Below are 15,389 nucleotides of genomic sequence, written 5' to 3'. Positions count from 1 at the left end.
TCTTGAGGTTCAGTGCCTGACCTTCTTTTAAGACATCTAAGGTAAAAGGATAAGTTATTCTAAGAGAAGAGTGCACGGGGAGGGGAGCGTGCTTGTCATAGGATCTGTTTAGCTGAAAGCACAGGCCTGGACAGCTCAACGGCCGTCTTGTTAGTTTTCTTTCAACCTCAGACGGTCTACACCTCACGTTTTCCCAAGAGAACCCTTGCCTTGGGACCCTTGTTGAGATGGTGCCAACACAATGACCCAGGTCCTGTGGCCTCTCCCAGGTGACACTTAGTTGCCATGCCGACGGTGGGTGGCCAGCTGCTTCGCAGCCCTTTCTCTCAGTTCTGGCAACGCATTCTTCTTTCTCCTTTTCCCAGGGCATCAGACAGACACCCTGCAGAAGAGACAGTTACCATCTCTGGGGATGGGGCAGAGAAGGAGGAAAGACCCTGTCTTCCTGACCAGCATACTCCTCAAAGCCTAGCCTCAGTCACCTCTCAGTTCTCTCCTGTGGAGCAGGGATGTGGTGCCAGGGAGAGCAGCTTTTGGTAGGACTAACCTTCCTACTTTCGGTAAGCCCTGAGGGGTGCTGACTGACCCCTACCAGCTGGGTGCTTTGAACTCAGAATGTAGGGTGTTTTACACCTTTGGTACTAAGCTTTAGCCTCCATTCCTGAACGACAGAAAACCTCACTCAATATTTTAAGAGGACATGCACTGAAACCATATCATCAACCATCAATTATCAATAACCTCATTTTACCTTGGGCCCTGTGCTAAGAACCAGGGATTAAATATAAGGGATTTAATTGTATTTTCCAATAAGCAGCATGATTTCTGATTGATAGCAGAAGACAGAGTACGTACGTTAACGAAACAACGCAAGAAACAGACAGACAAATATCCAGACTGATTATATAATGTGCTTTATTTTCTGTCCATTTTGCAGAAGGCACATTTATTTAAGTGGAATGAGCCTAGACATCTTCACCCTGAGCTCCCAGCTTTGTCCATGCTTTAAAATTATTCTTACTTTGACATAACTTACAGAAAAATTATTTTTACTTTGACATAACTTACAGAAGAGTTGCAAAAATAGTACAGAGAGTTCTGGTATACCTTTCACCCAGCTTCCCCTAATGTAAATTACATAACCATGGTACGTTTATCAAAACCAAGAAATTAACACTGATACAATACTATTAACTAAAATATGAACCTTCTTCTTCTTTTTTGTTTTTTTCATTTCACATTTTCCCCACAATGTTCTTTTTCTGTACGAGGATCCCATCCATGACACCATGTTATATTTAGTCGTCATGCCTCCCTGGTCTCCTCCAGTCTGACAGCTTCTCAGTCTTCCCTCGTCTTTCACAACTCTTAACACTTTTAAGTGTTCTGGTCAGTATTTGTAAAATGTCAGCCAGTTTCTGATGCTTCTCATGATAAGACTAGGGCTGTGGATTTGGGGGAAGAATACCACAGAGGTTAAGCACCCACGTCCTTGATCATACAGCAACATGACTTGTTACTGGTGAGTTAACCTTGACCACATGGTCAAGGTGATGTGTGCCAAGTTAAGAAACCAAGATCTGAGTGCTAAGTGCGCTCACTGCTTCCAGATAATCTAATGGACAGTTAGGAAATATGTATGTATGCCAGCCTGTATGCACACACGTCTGTATTTCCTTTCCTACTTGCTTATTGTCACTTTTCTCTGACGGTAGGAGACCTGCCTCTCCTTACCTATTATATATTTACTTATTTGTTCAACCCAAGTACACATTTAAATAGTTTCAGAATTGCTAAACTATACTCCCATGAGATACAAATTGGCCAACTAGGCTGCAGTGCTGGTGTTCCAGTTCTTTGTGTCTTTATCTTACAGTTTCGAGGAGAAACACTGTTTTCCAAAGTTAATTAGGCCAGCTTATTTGCTTTCCCCACTCCCATCAGTGAAATTATGTCAAACATTTGTAATACAGCTTGATTTATTTTTTTTACAATCTGCATTTTATCGTGGGTTCCCCTGACAGTTTGGTGAATTTTTCAAAAATTTGTATACGATAAAAGTCCCTCTTTGTGCCCTATACTTTGTGTATGTGTGTCTGTTTTGACAAATACCGTCATGTAGCCTTCACCATAATACCACACAGAAGAGCTCCATCATCCCAAATGTTCCCCTGTATAGCTCCTTTGTTATAAACCGCTCCCCTTTCCCCAAACTTGCCAACCACTGCTTTGTTTTCCAACCCTTTAATTTTTTGGGGGGTGGGGAAGGGTTAGAGGTAATTAGGCTTGTTTGTTTGTTTATTTGTTTATTTATTTCTAATGGCGGTACTGGGGATTGAACCCAGGGCCTTATGCATATGCTAGGCATGCACTCTACCACTGAGCTATACCCTCCCCACCACCATTCCTTTAATTTTGCCTATTCTATGATATCATAGAAATGGAATCATACAATATTTAGGTTTTTAGGTCTAGCTTCTTTCACTCAGCAACATGCATTTAAAATCTGCCCATGCTGTTGCATGAACCAATACTTTACTCCTTTTTGCTGCTGAGTATGGATAAACTCACTGTGTGGATATAGGACAGCCTGCTGACCCATTCACCTGTTGAAGGACATCTGAATTATTTCTAGGTTTTGGGAATTATGAATAAAGCTGCTATAAACAGTCATGCATGGGTTTTGTGTGTGTGTGTGTGTGTGTGTGAACACAAGCTTTCCATTCACTTGAGTAAATACCTAATCGAGGAATGGCTGGGTTGTCTAGTAAGTGTATATTCATAAGAAACTGCCAAACAAGTTTTCCAGAGTGGATGCTATTATGCTTTGCAACTCCTTCAGCAATGAGTGAGAGTTCCTATTATTCTGTGTTTTCCCCCGCATTTGGTTGTCCACACTCATTTTCAAGTGGAAGTTGTCCCCCCACCCCATCCCACCTTCTTCCTTCCTTCTGCCTCTTCCTGGATTACAAACTAATCTGTATTCTGGCTTTGCAGCCTGCTGGTATCAGTAAAGGCAATGATTTTGGACTACATGTATCCACTGTGAGCTAAAGGACTCTCCCATTTTTCACCTCCTAACAGTCCTATAAGGCAGTTTCAGCAAACATTCTTAAGCTGATACGAGAGAGAACAGCAACCTGCTTGAGAAGAATTTCTTTCTGGCTTCCTCAAACCTCTGCTTTTGTGGGCCTCTTAGCTCCCACTCATTTCTGCCTCTTTTTAGCCTAACCAAATGAATCCACCGAAACATAACGGTGATCAAGGGTCTTCACTAGACCCTGCAGTGGCTACGAATCTGGCAGGATAGACCACGTCATATGGTTTCCAGCTGGGTACCTGAGTCTCAATTCATGAAGAAGGAGCCGTGTTTCAGGCCCTTCCTCAGAGTCCCTGACTCCTACCTTGGCAGCTCACACGTTCTCATAGTCGTTGGAGTCTTCATCTGACAGCTCTCCTCCAGGCTCCATCTGACTCTTCTCACTCTGGGCAGATGACTGACAGGCCACACAATCCTTCAAAGCCAGGAGACTCCCTGACTCTGTGACAGGCTGGGTGTGGGTCCTTGGACCATCTGTCCTGCTCGCTACCTGGTCTGCATTTGAGGATGTCATGTCTTCCTCCTCCTGCTGCTGGTTGCCACTGGGATCTGCCGGAGGTATATTTTCATAATCTCTGCGGCACTGAAAAGCCACCCAGGGCTGCTTCCCTTGGACAGCCCCGAGATCCAGCCCGACCATGTTGACATAGTCATTTGAGGTCTGAGAAGAATCTTCCCCGTCGCTGAGTGGATCACTGTCCTCAGCTCCTGGAGACCAAAAACTGGTGCAGTCACTGGCATTCCCACAGCCCTCCCCTCTTTCTCCAGTGAACTCCAGCTCCTCGGCACCTGAGAAGACAAAGAGGCTCCCAGGGGGACTGCTGGTGGAGGCTGAATGCTCGGCAACCTCTTTTGCTGTGGGGACATTGACATAATCCCTTGAATCCTCTGAGGAAGTGCTGGGGCAACCTGTGGGCGCTCTGACATTGACGTAGTGCGCGGGGGGAGCGGCGTGTCCACGCATCTGGTGCCCCACGGCGTTGTCGTAGATGCCCACCGCGTACCCCATGGCGTGAGCGTGGGCTCCGTGCACGGGGAGGGCATTGCCTGCTCGGGAGGGCTATGAGGAAGAAGAGAAAGCCGGTGAGAGGACAGAAATAGAAATACAGACAAAGCCTTTCTTCTTTCCTGCCCAGGACTGCTCCGTCTAATGGTTCCTCCACTCAGTTCTCCACTTTCAGAGAAAAGCTCTAAAGCAGGGGTCTCAGACGGCAAGGCTTCAGATGCTAAGTATGAGGGAAGTGCGCTGAGTTGAAGGAAAGCAAGAGTGTAAGTGTGATAATAAATCACAACTGGCTTTTGGCCACAATGTGGGGGTTCAGTGGCGAGCTGGGGGAAGTAGTATGAACTGGAGAGAGCCTGCCGCCACCCCAGAGCACATGAGAGGCGACCGCATCTTTACCTAAAGGCAGAGGCTTGGGCTCAGACTGAGGGTGCAAGTCCTGGCCTCACCTCTCTGTGCTGAGTTTGGGCGAGTTACCTAAGCTCACTGTGCCCTGGTTTCCTAACTTATAAAATGGGGATAATCATAATAATATCCCCACCATGAGGTTTTTGTGAGAAGTAAATGGATCACCGCATGTAAAATGTTTAGAGTGGCTCCTGGCACAAAGAAAACACTTAAAAAATGCTTGGTGTCATTAGTAAAGAGGCAGCTGACACCCAGACTCAGCTGATCACGGCCGTTCAGGAATGCTGGTCTGATGTTTCCAGAACTTCTGAGTTTTCAAGAAAGGCTGGACATCTGGACTTTCACGTGAAATCTTTTAGATTTTTAAATGTTGGCAACTGATTCCAAATGTCCTTCAAACACTGCAAAGTACAAGCCAAACATGATTGCAGGCTTACAGCAGTTTGGGATCTAAACATTAGATGCAAAAATCCCCTCAGGGACCACCCAAGTCCTGGAACTAGCTTTTGCCACGGGGTTTCCTTTGCCCTGCCTTTTATCAGCTACTTAGTCTTGCTGCCTCAGGAATTCTTAGAGGCGGGAGTCGAGCCCAAGGATGGGACATGCAAGAGAAGGAGGAAGCGAATGTGGCTGCATGGTAATCGAACCTAAGTCTCTGGATAGAGAAAGGCTGGGTACAAAAGAATCGTCATCAGTGGCCAAGGATGGCCACAGAACCAAGGGAACTGACTCTCAGCAAGCAGACGAGAACTTATCTATGGAAACAAGCATCCTGATCTTCAAAAGAGTCCCTCTACTGTGCCTGGTGCTTCTCACCTACACTGTCACGTGTCTCCTCCCTTATAAGACACACAAGGTTATTGTTATTAAATGTTAACACTCCCCTTGTAGCCTCAAAGGGTATCCCCCATGTGATCACTTGCTACACCAGCTACCGCGCTGAATGACTTACGAGCACTTCTGTTCTGGAGGAGAACTGAAACAAACACAGGTCCTAGGAGTAATTCCCAGAGCAGGGTTTTAGGAGTGTTTTGAGCACCAACAGCACTGTTGGAATATGTGTGTATTCTCCCAAGGTCATTACTTTGAAGGGGACAACATGCCTTTGGAAACATACATGATCATATCTCTGTTAAAATAATCTATTTCAGTTCCAACACCATGTTCTTGAATACACATGCCCTGGTGCCTTTCTTAAACCCAAGCTTTTGGGTCTATCTTTCTTTCTTTCTTTTTAAAATGTTTTTTGCATGTGTGTGGTAATCAGGTTTACTTATTTATGTATTTTTAATGAATGTACTACTGGGAATTGAACCCAGGACCTCACGCATGCTAAGCACGCACTCTACCACGGAGCTAACCCTTCCCTCTGCTCTGACCTGTCTCAATTTTTTGCCTTGGGCAGTAGGGAGGTCCTGGGGCTAGTCTTCCCAGGCTACTAACCGCTCCTCAGGAGGAGGGCTGAAGGCAAGCTGCTGCAGTGAAATGAGCCCTGAGACCTAGAGCTCTCTCCCTTCGCCTCTTCTGCCTGGGACTCGTCATTCCTCCCGAGGGGGCTGCCATTTCCACCTGACTCTTACCACATACTCGGAGGGAGGGCTGTCAGAGTTTCTGGAGAGGAGGCTCTCAGTACTGAAAATACGGATACTCCTTGATGGATGTCTTCCTGAAAAGACGGAGAACAGACCCTGAACGTAGTCAGCCAGTCCTCTGAGGGCTTCCGCCCCAGCCATCCCCACACCCTGCGCGAAGCGGCTTTGTGTGACGCCTGGTACCTGGGGCCTGGCGTTCTGTGGGGAGAGGGTCAGAGCCACAGGGCTGGTGTGCTCTGAGACCTGGAACCCTCCCCAGCCAGCTGAGGACAAAGGACACCAGCACAGGAGCTGGGGAGGCGGGGAAGGAAGCTGGGAACCCTCCCTGCCTGCGAGGCTGGAGGCCGGGTTCTCCTTCTGTATGTCTTTCCCAACCCTAGACTTACCCAGCTGTCCTCTGCTAACTTTATCAGGAAAAAACAAAACCGCAATATATGTGAATCAAACCATCATGCCGTACTCCATAAACTTCAGTCATACAGTGTCAATTATTTTTTCAATGAAACTGGAAAACAAACACCTCCCCCCCCCAGATGACCCCTGCTCTCTTCTTACAGCTCCCAGGGCCCACACTGGAGTTGCATCTTGGCAGTCTGTCTATCCCATTCTCTCCCACGCTCCCCAAAAGGCAGAAAGTTCTGGAAGGTTAGACAAAGTTGCTTCCAGGTGCTGAGAGGTACATTCAGGAGGCAGAAGTTCTGTAGGTCTGGACTCGGTAGATTAGAAAGAAAAACCTACCCAGCTCTTCTTGTCTTCGGGGCAAGAGGTCATAAATATTTTTGGCTCGTTGTCTGGGTCGAGGCAGAGTCAGTAAGGGCATGACGGTAACTCGGAAGTAAGGAACTCGCTCTGCAAGGCAATGAGAGACATGGAGTGGTGGCAGGGCCCAGTAGCACAGAATTCGGGGACTCAGGGATGAGATGCCCTGAAAATATTCCCCATCCCTCGCCACATATCATAACAAAGAGGCATTTTCGGACTTGACCAACTCCCTTTGATCTAGAAGAATCAGGGACTTGGTGGCCAGCAGCAGGAGGAGAAACCCCGGGCACAGGGGTACTAGGGCAATGACTTTCAAAATGGAACTTGACTCTCACATCAACAAGAGAAAGGACAAAAACCACATGATCATCTCAATAGATGCAGAAAAAGCTTTTGATAAAATTCAACACCCATTTATATAAAAACTCTCACCGAAGTGGGTATAGAGGGAATATATCTCAACATAATAAAAGCTATATATGACAAACCTACAGCCAGCATAGTAGTCAATAGTGAAAAACTCAAAAGCTTCCCACTAAAATCTGGGACAAGACAAGGCTGCCCACTATCCCCTCTCCTATTCAACATAGTCCTGGAAGTCCTAGCCACAGCAATCAGGCAAGAGAGAGAAATAAAAGGATCCAAATTGGAAAAGAAGAGGTAAAAGTGTCACTATAAGCAGATGACATGATACTATATATAGAAAACCCTAAAAGGTCCACACAAAAACTACTAGAAATAGTCGAAGAATTCAGCAAGGCAGCAGGTTACAAGATTAACGTTCAAAAATCAGTTGCATTTCTTTACACTAATGATGAATCAACAGAAAAAGAAAGTAAATAAACAATCCCCCTTAAAATAGCACCCAAAGTAATAAAATACCTAGGAATAAATCTAACCAAGGAGGTTAAAGACTTATACACGTAGAATTATTAAACATTGATTAAGGAAATTAAAGAAGATTTAAAAAAATGGAAAGATATCCCACACTTCTGGATAGGAAGAATCAATATTGTTAAAATGGTCACACTGCCCAAGGCAATCGACAGATTTAACGCAATCCCTATCAAATGACCCAGGACATATTTCACAGAACTAGAACAAATCATAATAAAATTTATATGGAACCACAAAAGACCTAGAATTGCCAAAGCATTACTGAACAGAAAGAAAGAGGCTGGAGGAATAACTCTCCCAGACTTCAGACAATACTACAGAGCTACAGTCATCAACACAGCATGGTACTGGCACAAAAGCAGACATATGGACCAATGGAACAGAATAGAAAGCCCAGAAACGAGCCCACAAACTTTTGGTCAGCTAATCTTCGACAAAGGAGGCAAGAATATACAATGGAGTAAACACAGTCTCTTCAGCAAACGGTGTTGGGAAAACTGGACAGCAGCATGTAAAACAGTGAAGCTAGAGCACTCCCTTACACCATACACAAAAGTAAACTCAAAATGGATCAAAGACTTAAACATAAGACAAGATACAATAAACCTCCTAGAAGAAAATATAGGCAAAATATTATCTCACATACATCTCAAAAATGTTCTCCTAGGGCAGTCTACCCAAGCAATAGAAATAAAAGCAAGAATAAACAAATGGGACCTAATGAAACTTACAAGCTTCTACACAGCAAAGGAAACCATAAGTAAAACAAAACAACAACCTAAGAATGGGAGAAAATTTTTCCAAATGAAACCGACAAAGGCTTGATCTCCGGAATATATAAGCAGCTCATACGACTTAATAAGAAAAAAACTAACAACCCAATCCAAAAATGGGCCAGAAGACCTAAACAAGCAATTCTCCAAGGAAGACATACAAATGATCAATAGGCACATGAAAAAATGCTCAATATCACTAATTATCAGAGAAATGCAAATCAAAACTACAATGAGGTATCACCTCACACCAGTCAGAATGGCCATCATTCAAAAGTACACAAATGACAAATGCTGGAGAGGCTGTGGAGAAAGGGGAACCCTCCTACACTGCTGGTGGGAATGCAGTTTGGTGCAGCCACTGTGGAAAACAGTATGGTGATTCCTCAAAAGACTAGGAATAGACTTACCATATGACCCAGGAATCCCGCTCCTGGACATATATCCAGAAGGAACCCTACTTCAGAATGACACCTGCACCCCAATGTTCATAGCAGCACTATTTACAATAGCCAAGACATGGAAACAGCCTAAATGTCCATCAACAGATGACTGGATAAAGAAGAGGTGGTATATTTATACGATGGAATACTATTCAGCCATAATAACCGGCAACATAATGCCATTTGCAGCAACATGGATGCTCCTGGAGAATGTCATTCTAAGTGAAGTAAGCCAGAAAGAGAAAGAAAAATACCATATGAGATCGCTCACATGCGGAAATTAAAAAAACCAAAACAAACGAACAGAAACATAAATACAAAACAGAAACAGATTCATAGACACAGAATACAAACTTGTGGTTGCCAGGGGGACAGGGGTGGTGGGAAGGGACAGACTGGGATTTCAAAATGTAGAATAGATAAACAAGATTGTACTGTGTAGCACAGGGAAATACATACAGGATCCTGTGGAGGATCACAGAGAAAGAGAAGGTGACAATGAATGTACGTATGTTCATGTATAACTGAAAAATTGTGCTCTATACTGGAATTTGACACCACATTGTAAAATGACTGTAACTCAATAAAAAAAAAAAGTTAAAAAAAAAAAAAAAGAACTTGACTCAGCATCGAGCCTTTTGGAGCCACAACTTGGAATCCTGAGCGAGACAATGACGTGGTGTCGGGTAAGGACGGAGGACTCCCCAGCGTAACAGCTTATCTCTGGAGGGTAAACTGGGCTTTAAATGCCAGGCTAGATTATCGACCCTCGGGCGTCTCAACTTTGGACAAACACGGGACTCACGCTTTTTCCGTTTATTCCAGTTCCACAGGATGCAGAAAACTGCGACGACCAGGAGGATGGCGAGGAGTCCCGCAAACCCCGAAAAGATGTTGCTGCTCTGGTCTTTAGCTCTGTGAGGAAAACCAAGGGCCGTGCCCCAGCCATGGGTGGGGGGTGGGCTGGAGAAGATGCTTCCTTTAGGAGGTGGGGCCCCAGTGATGGAAAGCAGAGGCGGGGTGGGCAGCGTGGTGGAAGAGACGGCCATCTCCTCGTGGACAGAGGGAACTGGGACGTGGCAGAAGGGACCCGTCCCTTTTGAACGCCAACTGGATGCCAGTGGCTTGCCTGGGATCCTCATTTAATCTTTGCAACAATCCCATCTCTCTTTGCAGCCAAGGAGCCAGCGAATTAGATTCAGAAAGATAGAGCAGCAAGGCAAAGGTCACACAGTGGGAAGATGCAAAGATGGACTGCGTCTAGGTCTGTTTGGGTCCAACGATCGTGCCCTTTCCGCTACTTCACACTGTCTCTCAAACTTGTAAAGTCAAGTCCGTCTGCCCCGTTTTGCCTCGTTCCCTGTTCCTGGGCTTCCTGCCTTGATCGGAGGTTACCCAGCTTACAACTAGGATGTGGCCTGGTGACAAGAGTCCGGATTGCCTGCACTTGAATAACCCCCACAGCACCAACTTGCGGAACTGGTCTCCAAGCCACACTCCGCTGTTCTGTGGAATTTAACCAGTGCAAACGCACGGAGCAAGCTGTGTGCTACTTGTAATTTTCAGGGAGGGCTGGAGGCACCGCTCTGCTTTGCCTCCTGTAACAGGAACCAACCAGCGGAGGCCACAGAAGGAATCGTTAGCAGACCTGCTCCCGCGAATGCTAGAAACCCAGTCACCTATCAGGGAAGGCTTTCGTCCTCCTGAGTTCTAGGTGTGTTCACCCACCTTATACTGGACATTTCTACTGGGTCTGAGACACATCTCAGACCAAATATGCCTGTAACAGAACTCCTGTTCTTCCGCATAAGTCTGCTCCCCTGTGGAGCCATCTGATGGCTGTGTCCCGTCACCTAATGGCTCGGCCAAAAACCATGGAGACATCCTTGAACGTTTTCTTTCTTTCACTTCCAGTTAACCAGCAGATTCCGTCTACTCAACCCTGGGCATCTATCCCAAACCAATCACTTCTAGTTCCTCCATTGCCACCACCCTGGTCCGAGCCACCATGAGTTCCACAGGGACCTTTGCAATAACTTCCCTAAAGGGTCTCCTCGCTTTCACTCTTGGCCCCAACACACTGTCTCCACACGTGATCCTCTGCACAGTAAATCAGATCGTGTCCTTCCTCTGTTTTCAGCCCCCCACGCCTCCCATCACACTTGGGATAGCAGCCACAGTCCCTACCCAGCGAGGACCGCACAGCATCTGCGGTTCTGGCCTCTGCCTGCCTCTGGCCTCGCTGCCCACCACTTCCCCTCTGACTTGAAGGCCAGGACTCCTTCCTGCTCCCTGCAGAGCACAGCCCTGTCTCAGAGCTGCTGCTCCCTTTCCTACGGCTCAGCCCCTCATTTCAAGCAGGTTTCTTGTGAAGTGTCACCCCCTTGGACAGGTCCTCCCTGGCCACACTCTCAGCCCCCTTACTCTGCTCTGGTTTTTCTCCTTAGCACTTATGAGTGACAGACATTATATTACACATGCATTTGTTTCTCTGTTTATAGGTGACTCTCCCACTTGGCTCCAGGAGGTCACGGACTTGTCTGTCCTGTTCACCTGGTGCCTGGAACAGTGCCTGGTACTCAGTAGGGACCTGATGAATATTTGTTAAATGAATGCATGAGTGAATTGACAAACGAATGAATATAGAAATAGTTTTTTCGGCAGGGGAGGGCTGCAGGGTTCTGACACTTTACGAAATCATTCTGCATCAATGCCCCTGTCTGCCTGCAAATGACGTGAATTTGTTCGTCATAGTAGTAACATTTACCGTCCCAAACTACAGTGATTCTAAATTTACTACTGTTGAGTTGTACTGTTATCATAGCATTGAAATGTACACCTCCCACTGGTAAAGTTTCAATTGCTGATGGACTTTTAATTTTTGTCAATATGTCACTGAAAGTTTTAGCAGTAAAATTTACAACTACAATTAGTTCTGTGAGCTTTTTATGTCCTAAAGACGTACCTTTATCATATCTATGATGACATTTTTATTCATGGCAAGTTGTTAGGACCTAAGGACACATCTTTGGGAAAAGTGGGCCTTTTGTTTCCATCAGGGTGGGAACTAGTTTTTGTTTTTGTTTTGCTGAGGTGTGATCAGTGAGATCGGAGACAGGAAAGAGGGAAGGCAGCTGTCAGGATTTCTGAGAGTGAGAAACTCAACCGGGCCAGGCACACTTCCTCTCCCACTGACCACTCCTTCTCCATCTCCATACGCACCCCTTTCCTCCCAGCAGTTCCGAGCAAACCTCTCTGCGCCTAGAGCTTAGTGGTCTCGGGATCTGAGCCTGGTTGCGAGGGCCACTGCTAGGGTAGAGGCCTTCCAGGGTAGCCCAGGGCCCTGTAAGTCAGGAGAGGGGAGAGCTCACCACCCCGGCCACTCACCTGTCCAGGCCGCCGAGGGTTACCTGCAGAGTGCTGGGCTCCGAGGTTCTCCCTCTGATTTCTGAAAGGGTCTGAGTGGTGACCTCCATCCTCACAGGGGCCTCTCCAGCTGCAGCTTCTCCTTCCAAGCTTCCTCTTTTATCAATCATCAGCTACCCAGCATGCCTGCCACTTTTCCTGACTCTTCCTTAATTGCTGACTCCCAGGAGAGAAGGCAAAATAAGCTGGTGTTCCACATACAATCCTGTGTGCTATAACCACTTCCAGTAGGTAAGAAGGACAGAAACCCTTCTGGCCTCCACGTCTTCCAAACACTCCTTACCATATAACTTTTCTTTTACTCTCAAAATTTCCTCTTAGATCTTGATTCAGCGAAGCCTCACACACACACGCGCGCACACACACACACACACGTCTCTTGGTTTTTATTTCTTCCTTTGTAAAGCTTCCCATCTTTCTTTCTAGAACTTTCTCTCCCCCAAACTCCCTCCCTTGCGTCCATCCTGGAAATGTCAGGCCGATTTGACCCAGAATGCAAAGCAGGGCTGGTTCTACCTGGATGTGGCCGCGATGTGCAGGGCAGGAGGGGAGGGCGCCTCGGCGGCGATGCTCCCGGCGCGGCGGCTCAGGGAGCAGCCCGGGTCTCTGCCCTGTCGGGGCGGTGAGAGGGGCGCGGAGCCACCTGCCGAGAGGCGGGCGGCGGGATCCGTGAGAAGCTCATCTTCCCCCAACCCCCAAAGCGGGGAGAAAAGAGAACAAAACACTTTGCCAGAATGGAAACAGAGAGTCAGCTACAGGAAGCAGCACCACCAACGTGTTAATGAAGCCAGGGGCCCCGGAAATGCTGCTGGGCTCTCAATTAGACAGAAGCGCAGGCGCCTCCTGCGCCCCTCCCGGGCCGCGGGGCTGCGGTGGGCTGCGGGGGGGCGGGGTTCCGGATGGGCACGGTGGCCGGGGGGGCGGGGGGGGGGGGTGTCTGATTGCTCGTCCTGGGTTGCTGAGACCTGGGGAGTTTTGTAAGTCCTCCAGGTTTAAATGTTTGTTTGTTTTGAGCAGGTCTGAAGAGAGCTGGAAGGTGCTCAGGGAAGCAAATGCAGATCTCTGGGACCCGCTGCTGATTCGTGGGCGGAGGGTGCGGAGGGGGACAGGTGGGTTTCATAAACATTTCCCAGGTGATTAAAACATTTGGGGGTGGGTCCAGCTTTTTTTTTTTTTTTTTTTTTTTTTTACTTTTTATGTTATTTATTTGTATTTTGGGGGGAGGTAATTAGGTTTATTAATTTATTTTAACGGACATACTGGGGATTGAACCCAGGACCTCATAGTTGCTCAGCACACACTACCGCTGAGCTACACCCTCCCCCCTTTCCCAGGTGATTTTGACAGAGCTGGCCTGCGTTTCAGATTTTGAGATCCTCTGCTCTGGGTATTACCCCCAGAGTGGAGCTAATGCAGGCTTAGCAGGGCCGTCGAGGCCTGCCCTGCTGGCTGTCTTGCTCAGAGGGCTCTTCTGAGAAGATCCATCCCCGTCTGGCTTGTTGTGCACCTGTTTCAGAAGCCGGAAAATTCATCCTCCACGTCTAACGAAAGTGTCCCAAACTTTGAAGACTGTTCAGTTTTCTTCTCGCATCCTCCCCCTCTTCCTGTCACCAGTTTCCCGACAGTCTCTTTCATCTTGGGAGACAGGGAAAGGGGCCAGTAAGATTACTATGGGGGTGGGAAGGAGAGCCTCTGACCTCACTTTCCACAAAGAACTGGAATACCAGGTGGATGGCAGAGAAGCCAGCCAGTCCCTCATCCCGTGTCTCTCTCTTATCCCTTCCCAGTGGATGCTGAGGCCAGGGCTTCCCTGGGGTGCCAGCCCATGCCCTGCATCCAGGCTCCCACAGGGCCCCCAGGGGAGGAGGGGGCTGCAGGTTGGCTCTGGCGGCTTTCCCCTGGGCTCTGCCACTCCGGATCCTGGCTGCCTCTGCTCCAGGTAGCTTTACCTGCAGGGGGCAGAGAAGGCTCAGAGGCAGCTGGTTCTAGAGCTGGAACCTGGGTCTCTGCCCACTTCTCCTTTGGATAGGTCCAAATAAGAACTAGGACTCCTCACAGGGAAAGAGATTCATCGCTGCATCACACTCGTGGCTGGCGCTGGAGGAAGAGAGAGGACTCACCAGGCCTGTCCTGAGCTGTTGGTACCAACAGGGTGTTACAGCAACCTGAATCCCGTGGAGAGACCAAGCGACACTTGGAGGGTTGGAGAACTCAGGTTTATTATGACCACGGGCCCAGAGGAGTTAACCCTACAAGCTCTGGACCCCATCTGTAAGTTTACACAGGCTTTTATAGGGTTTTAAATTTTGAGTAAGTTCATGCCATATTCAAATGAGGTATTAGAAATGGACCAATCTGGAGTGAGCTTCAGGAACCAACAGAATTTTAGGGGTAAGTTTCATTTTCCTAGAAGCAAGCCTTTATACAGAAGCACAAAAGCAGGAAGGCAATGGCCCTGCCTAGGAGGTCTTGCTGGTCCCTTTGTAGGCTTTGCCCCTTCAAAGGGATGGTATGTGAACTGGGAACTTGGAGATGGTACACCGGAAGGGCAGATAGAACCAAACCTCAGAACCCTGACTGCTACTTTTAAAATATTATTTTATGTTTTCAAGAACTTCCCCCTGTCTGTGATCATCTCAAGGTCTTATCTTATCTTGTCTACACAATCTGCCTGAGTCAGACAGATCTCTCTGGTCTTCTGAGTTTCTCCTGCCCCCACACTTGAGGGAAACAACCTCCGCACAGGAGGCTCCCAGGCCTCAGACTGAGCGTTCCAGGCTCTGGCTGCATCCCTCCCCATAAACCAACCAAACCCACCAATCAAAACACAAAACAGGCAGCTGAAGTTGCTCATCAGAATAGTGGAAGAAAACCGCTCACTCCTGTGCATACGTTTTAAAACGGTACGTTTTAAACCTGATTTCTCTAGTGTTTCATTTTAACAGCTTTTAATGATTTCAGAGGTTGAATGTGACATATGATTCT

The 15,389-nt window shown here is 47.3% G+C and overlaps 1 protein-coding gene and 1 long non-coding RNA gene across 7 annotated transcripts in view; one reads left to right on the top strand and one right to left on the bottom strand.

Moving 5' to 3' along the window:
* Positions 1-294: 294 nt before the first annotated feature.
* On the bottom strand, positions 295-13,233 carry LAX1 (lymphocyte transmembrane adaptor 1). 5 transcript variants are annotated; one of them, XM_014553738.2, is made up of 6 exons: positions 12,921-13,232; positions 12,366-12,560; positions 9,784-9,893; positions 6,842-6,952; positions 6,092-6,177; positions 892-4,160 (listed from the first exon to the last, which is right to left on the bottom strand). In XM_014553738.2, exons 2-6 carry the CDS (start codon positions 12,512-12,514, stop codon positions 3,414-3,416), a joined length of 1,203 nt encoding a protein of 400 aa, XP_014409224.1. In that variant the 5' UTR covers positions 12,515-12,560; positions 12,921-13,232; the 3' UTR covers positions 892-3,413. The 5 variants fall into 5 exon arrangements, with proteins under 5 accessions (XP_032322588.1, XP_014409224.1, XP_014409225.1 ...); XM_032466697.1 differs by lacking the exons at positions 12,366-12,560; positions 12,921-13,232 and adding an exon at positions 295-382 and having other exon boundaries at positions 3,405-4,160; positions 9,784-12,351; XM_014553739.2 differs by lacking the exon at positions 9,784-9,893 and having other exon boundaries at positions 12,921-13,233.
* Positions 13,234-13,290: 57 nt separating this feature from the next.
* Positions 13,291-15,389, top strand: part of LOC116659297 — a 72,332-nt gene continuing 70,233 nt past the window's right edge. Inside the window, exons 1-2 of one of the 2 annotated variants that reach the window (XR_004314619.1) lie at positions 13,291-13,513; positions 13,739-14,675. This is a non-coding gene — a long non-coding RNA (uncharacterized LOC116659297). Of the gene's footprint in view, positions 14,676-15,389 lie in introns of both variants that reach the window. The other variant, XR_004314618.1, reaches the window with a different exon arrangement.

Source organism: Camelus ferus, chromosome 23 (genome assembly GCF_009834535.1).
Source record: "Camelus ferus isolate YT-003-E chromosome 23, BCGSAC_Cfer_1.0, whole genome shotgun sequence".
Lineage (NCBI taxonomy): Eukaryota > Metazoa > Chordata > Mammalia > Artiodactyla > Camelidae > Camelus > Camelus ferus.
Note: the sequence above shows the minus strand (reverse complement) of the source record. Positions and strands in the feature narration are given on the sequence as shown.

What these genes read in the sequence shown, in the direction of transcription:
- LAX1 (XM_032466697.1), bottom strand. Translation starts at nt 10,120, where the DNA reads ATGAGGATCCCAGGCAAGCCACTGGCATCCAGTTGGCGTTCAAAAGGG. An exon ending in CTGGAATAAACGGAAAAAGC is followed by an intron (nt 6,953 to 9,783) that starts GTGAGTCCCGTG and finishes ATTGCCTTGCAG; the next exon opens with AGCGAGTTCCTTACTTCCGA. An exon ending in GCCCTCCCTCCGAGTATGTG is followed by an intron (nt 4,161 to 6,091) that starts GTAAGAGTCAGG and finishes TCTTCCTCATAG; the next exon opens with CCCTCCCGAGCAGGCAATGC.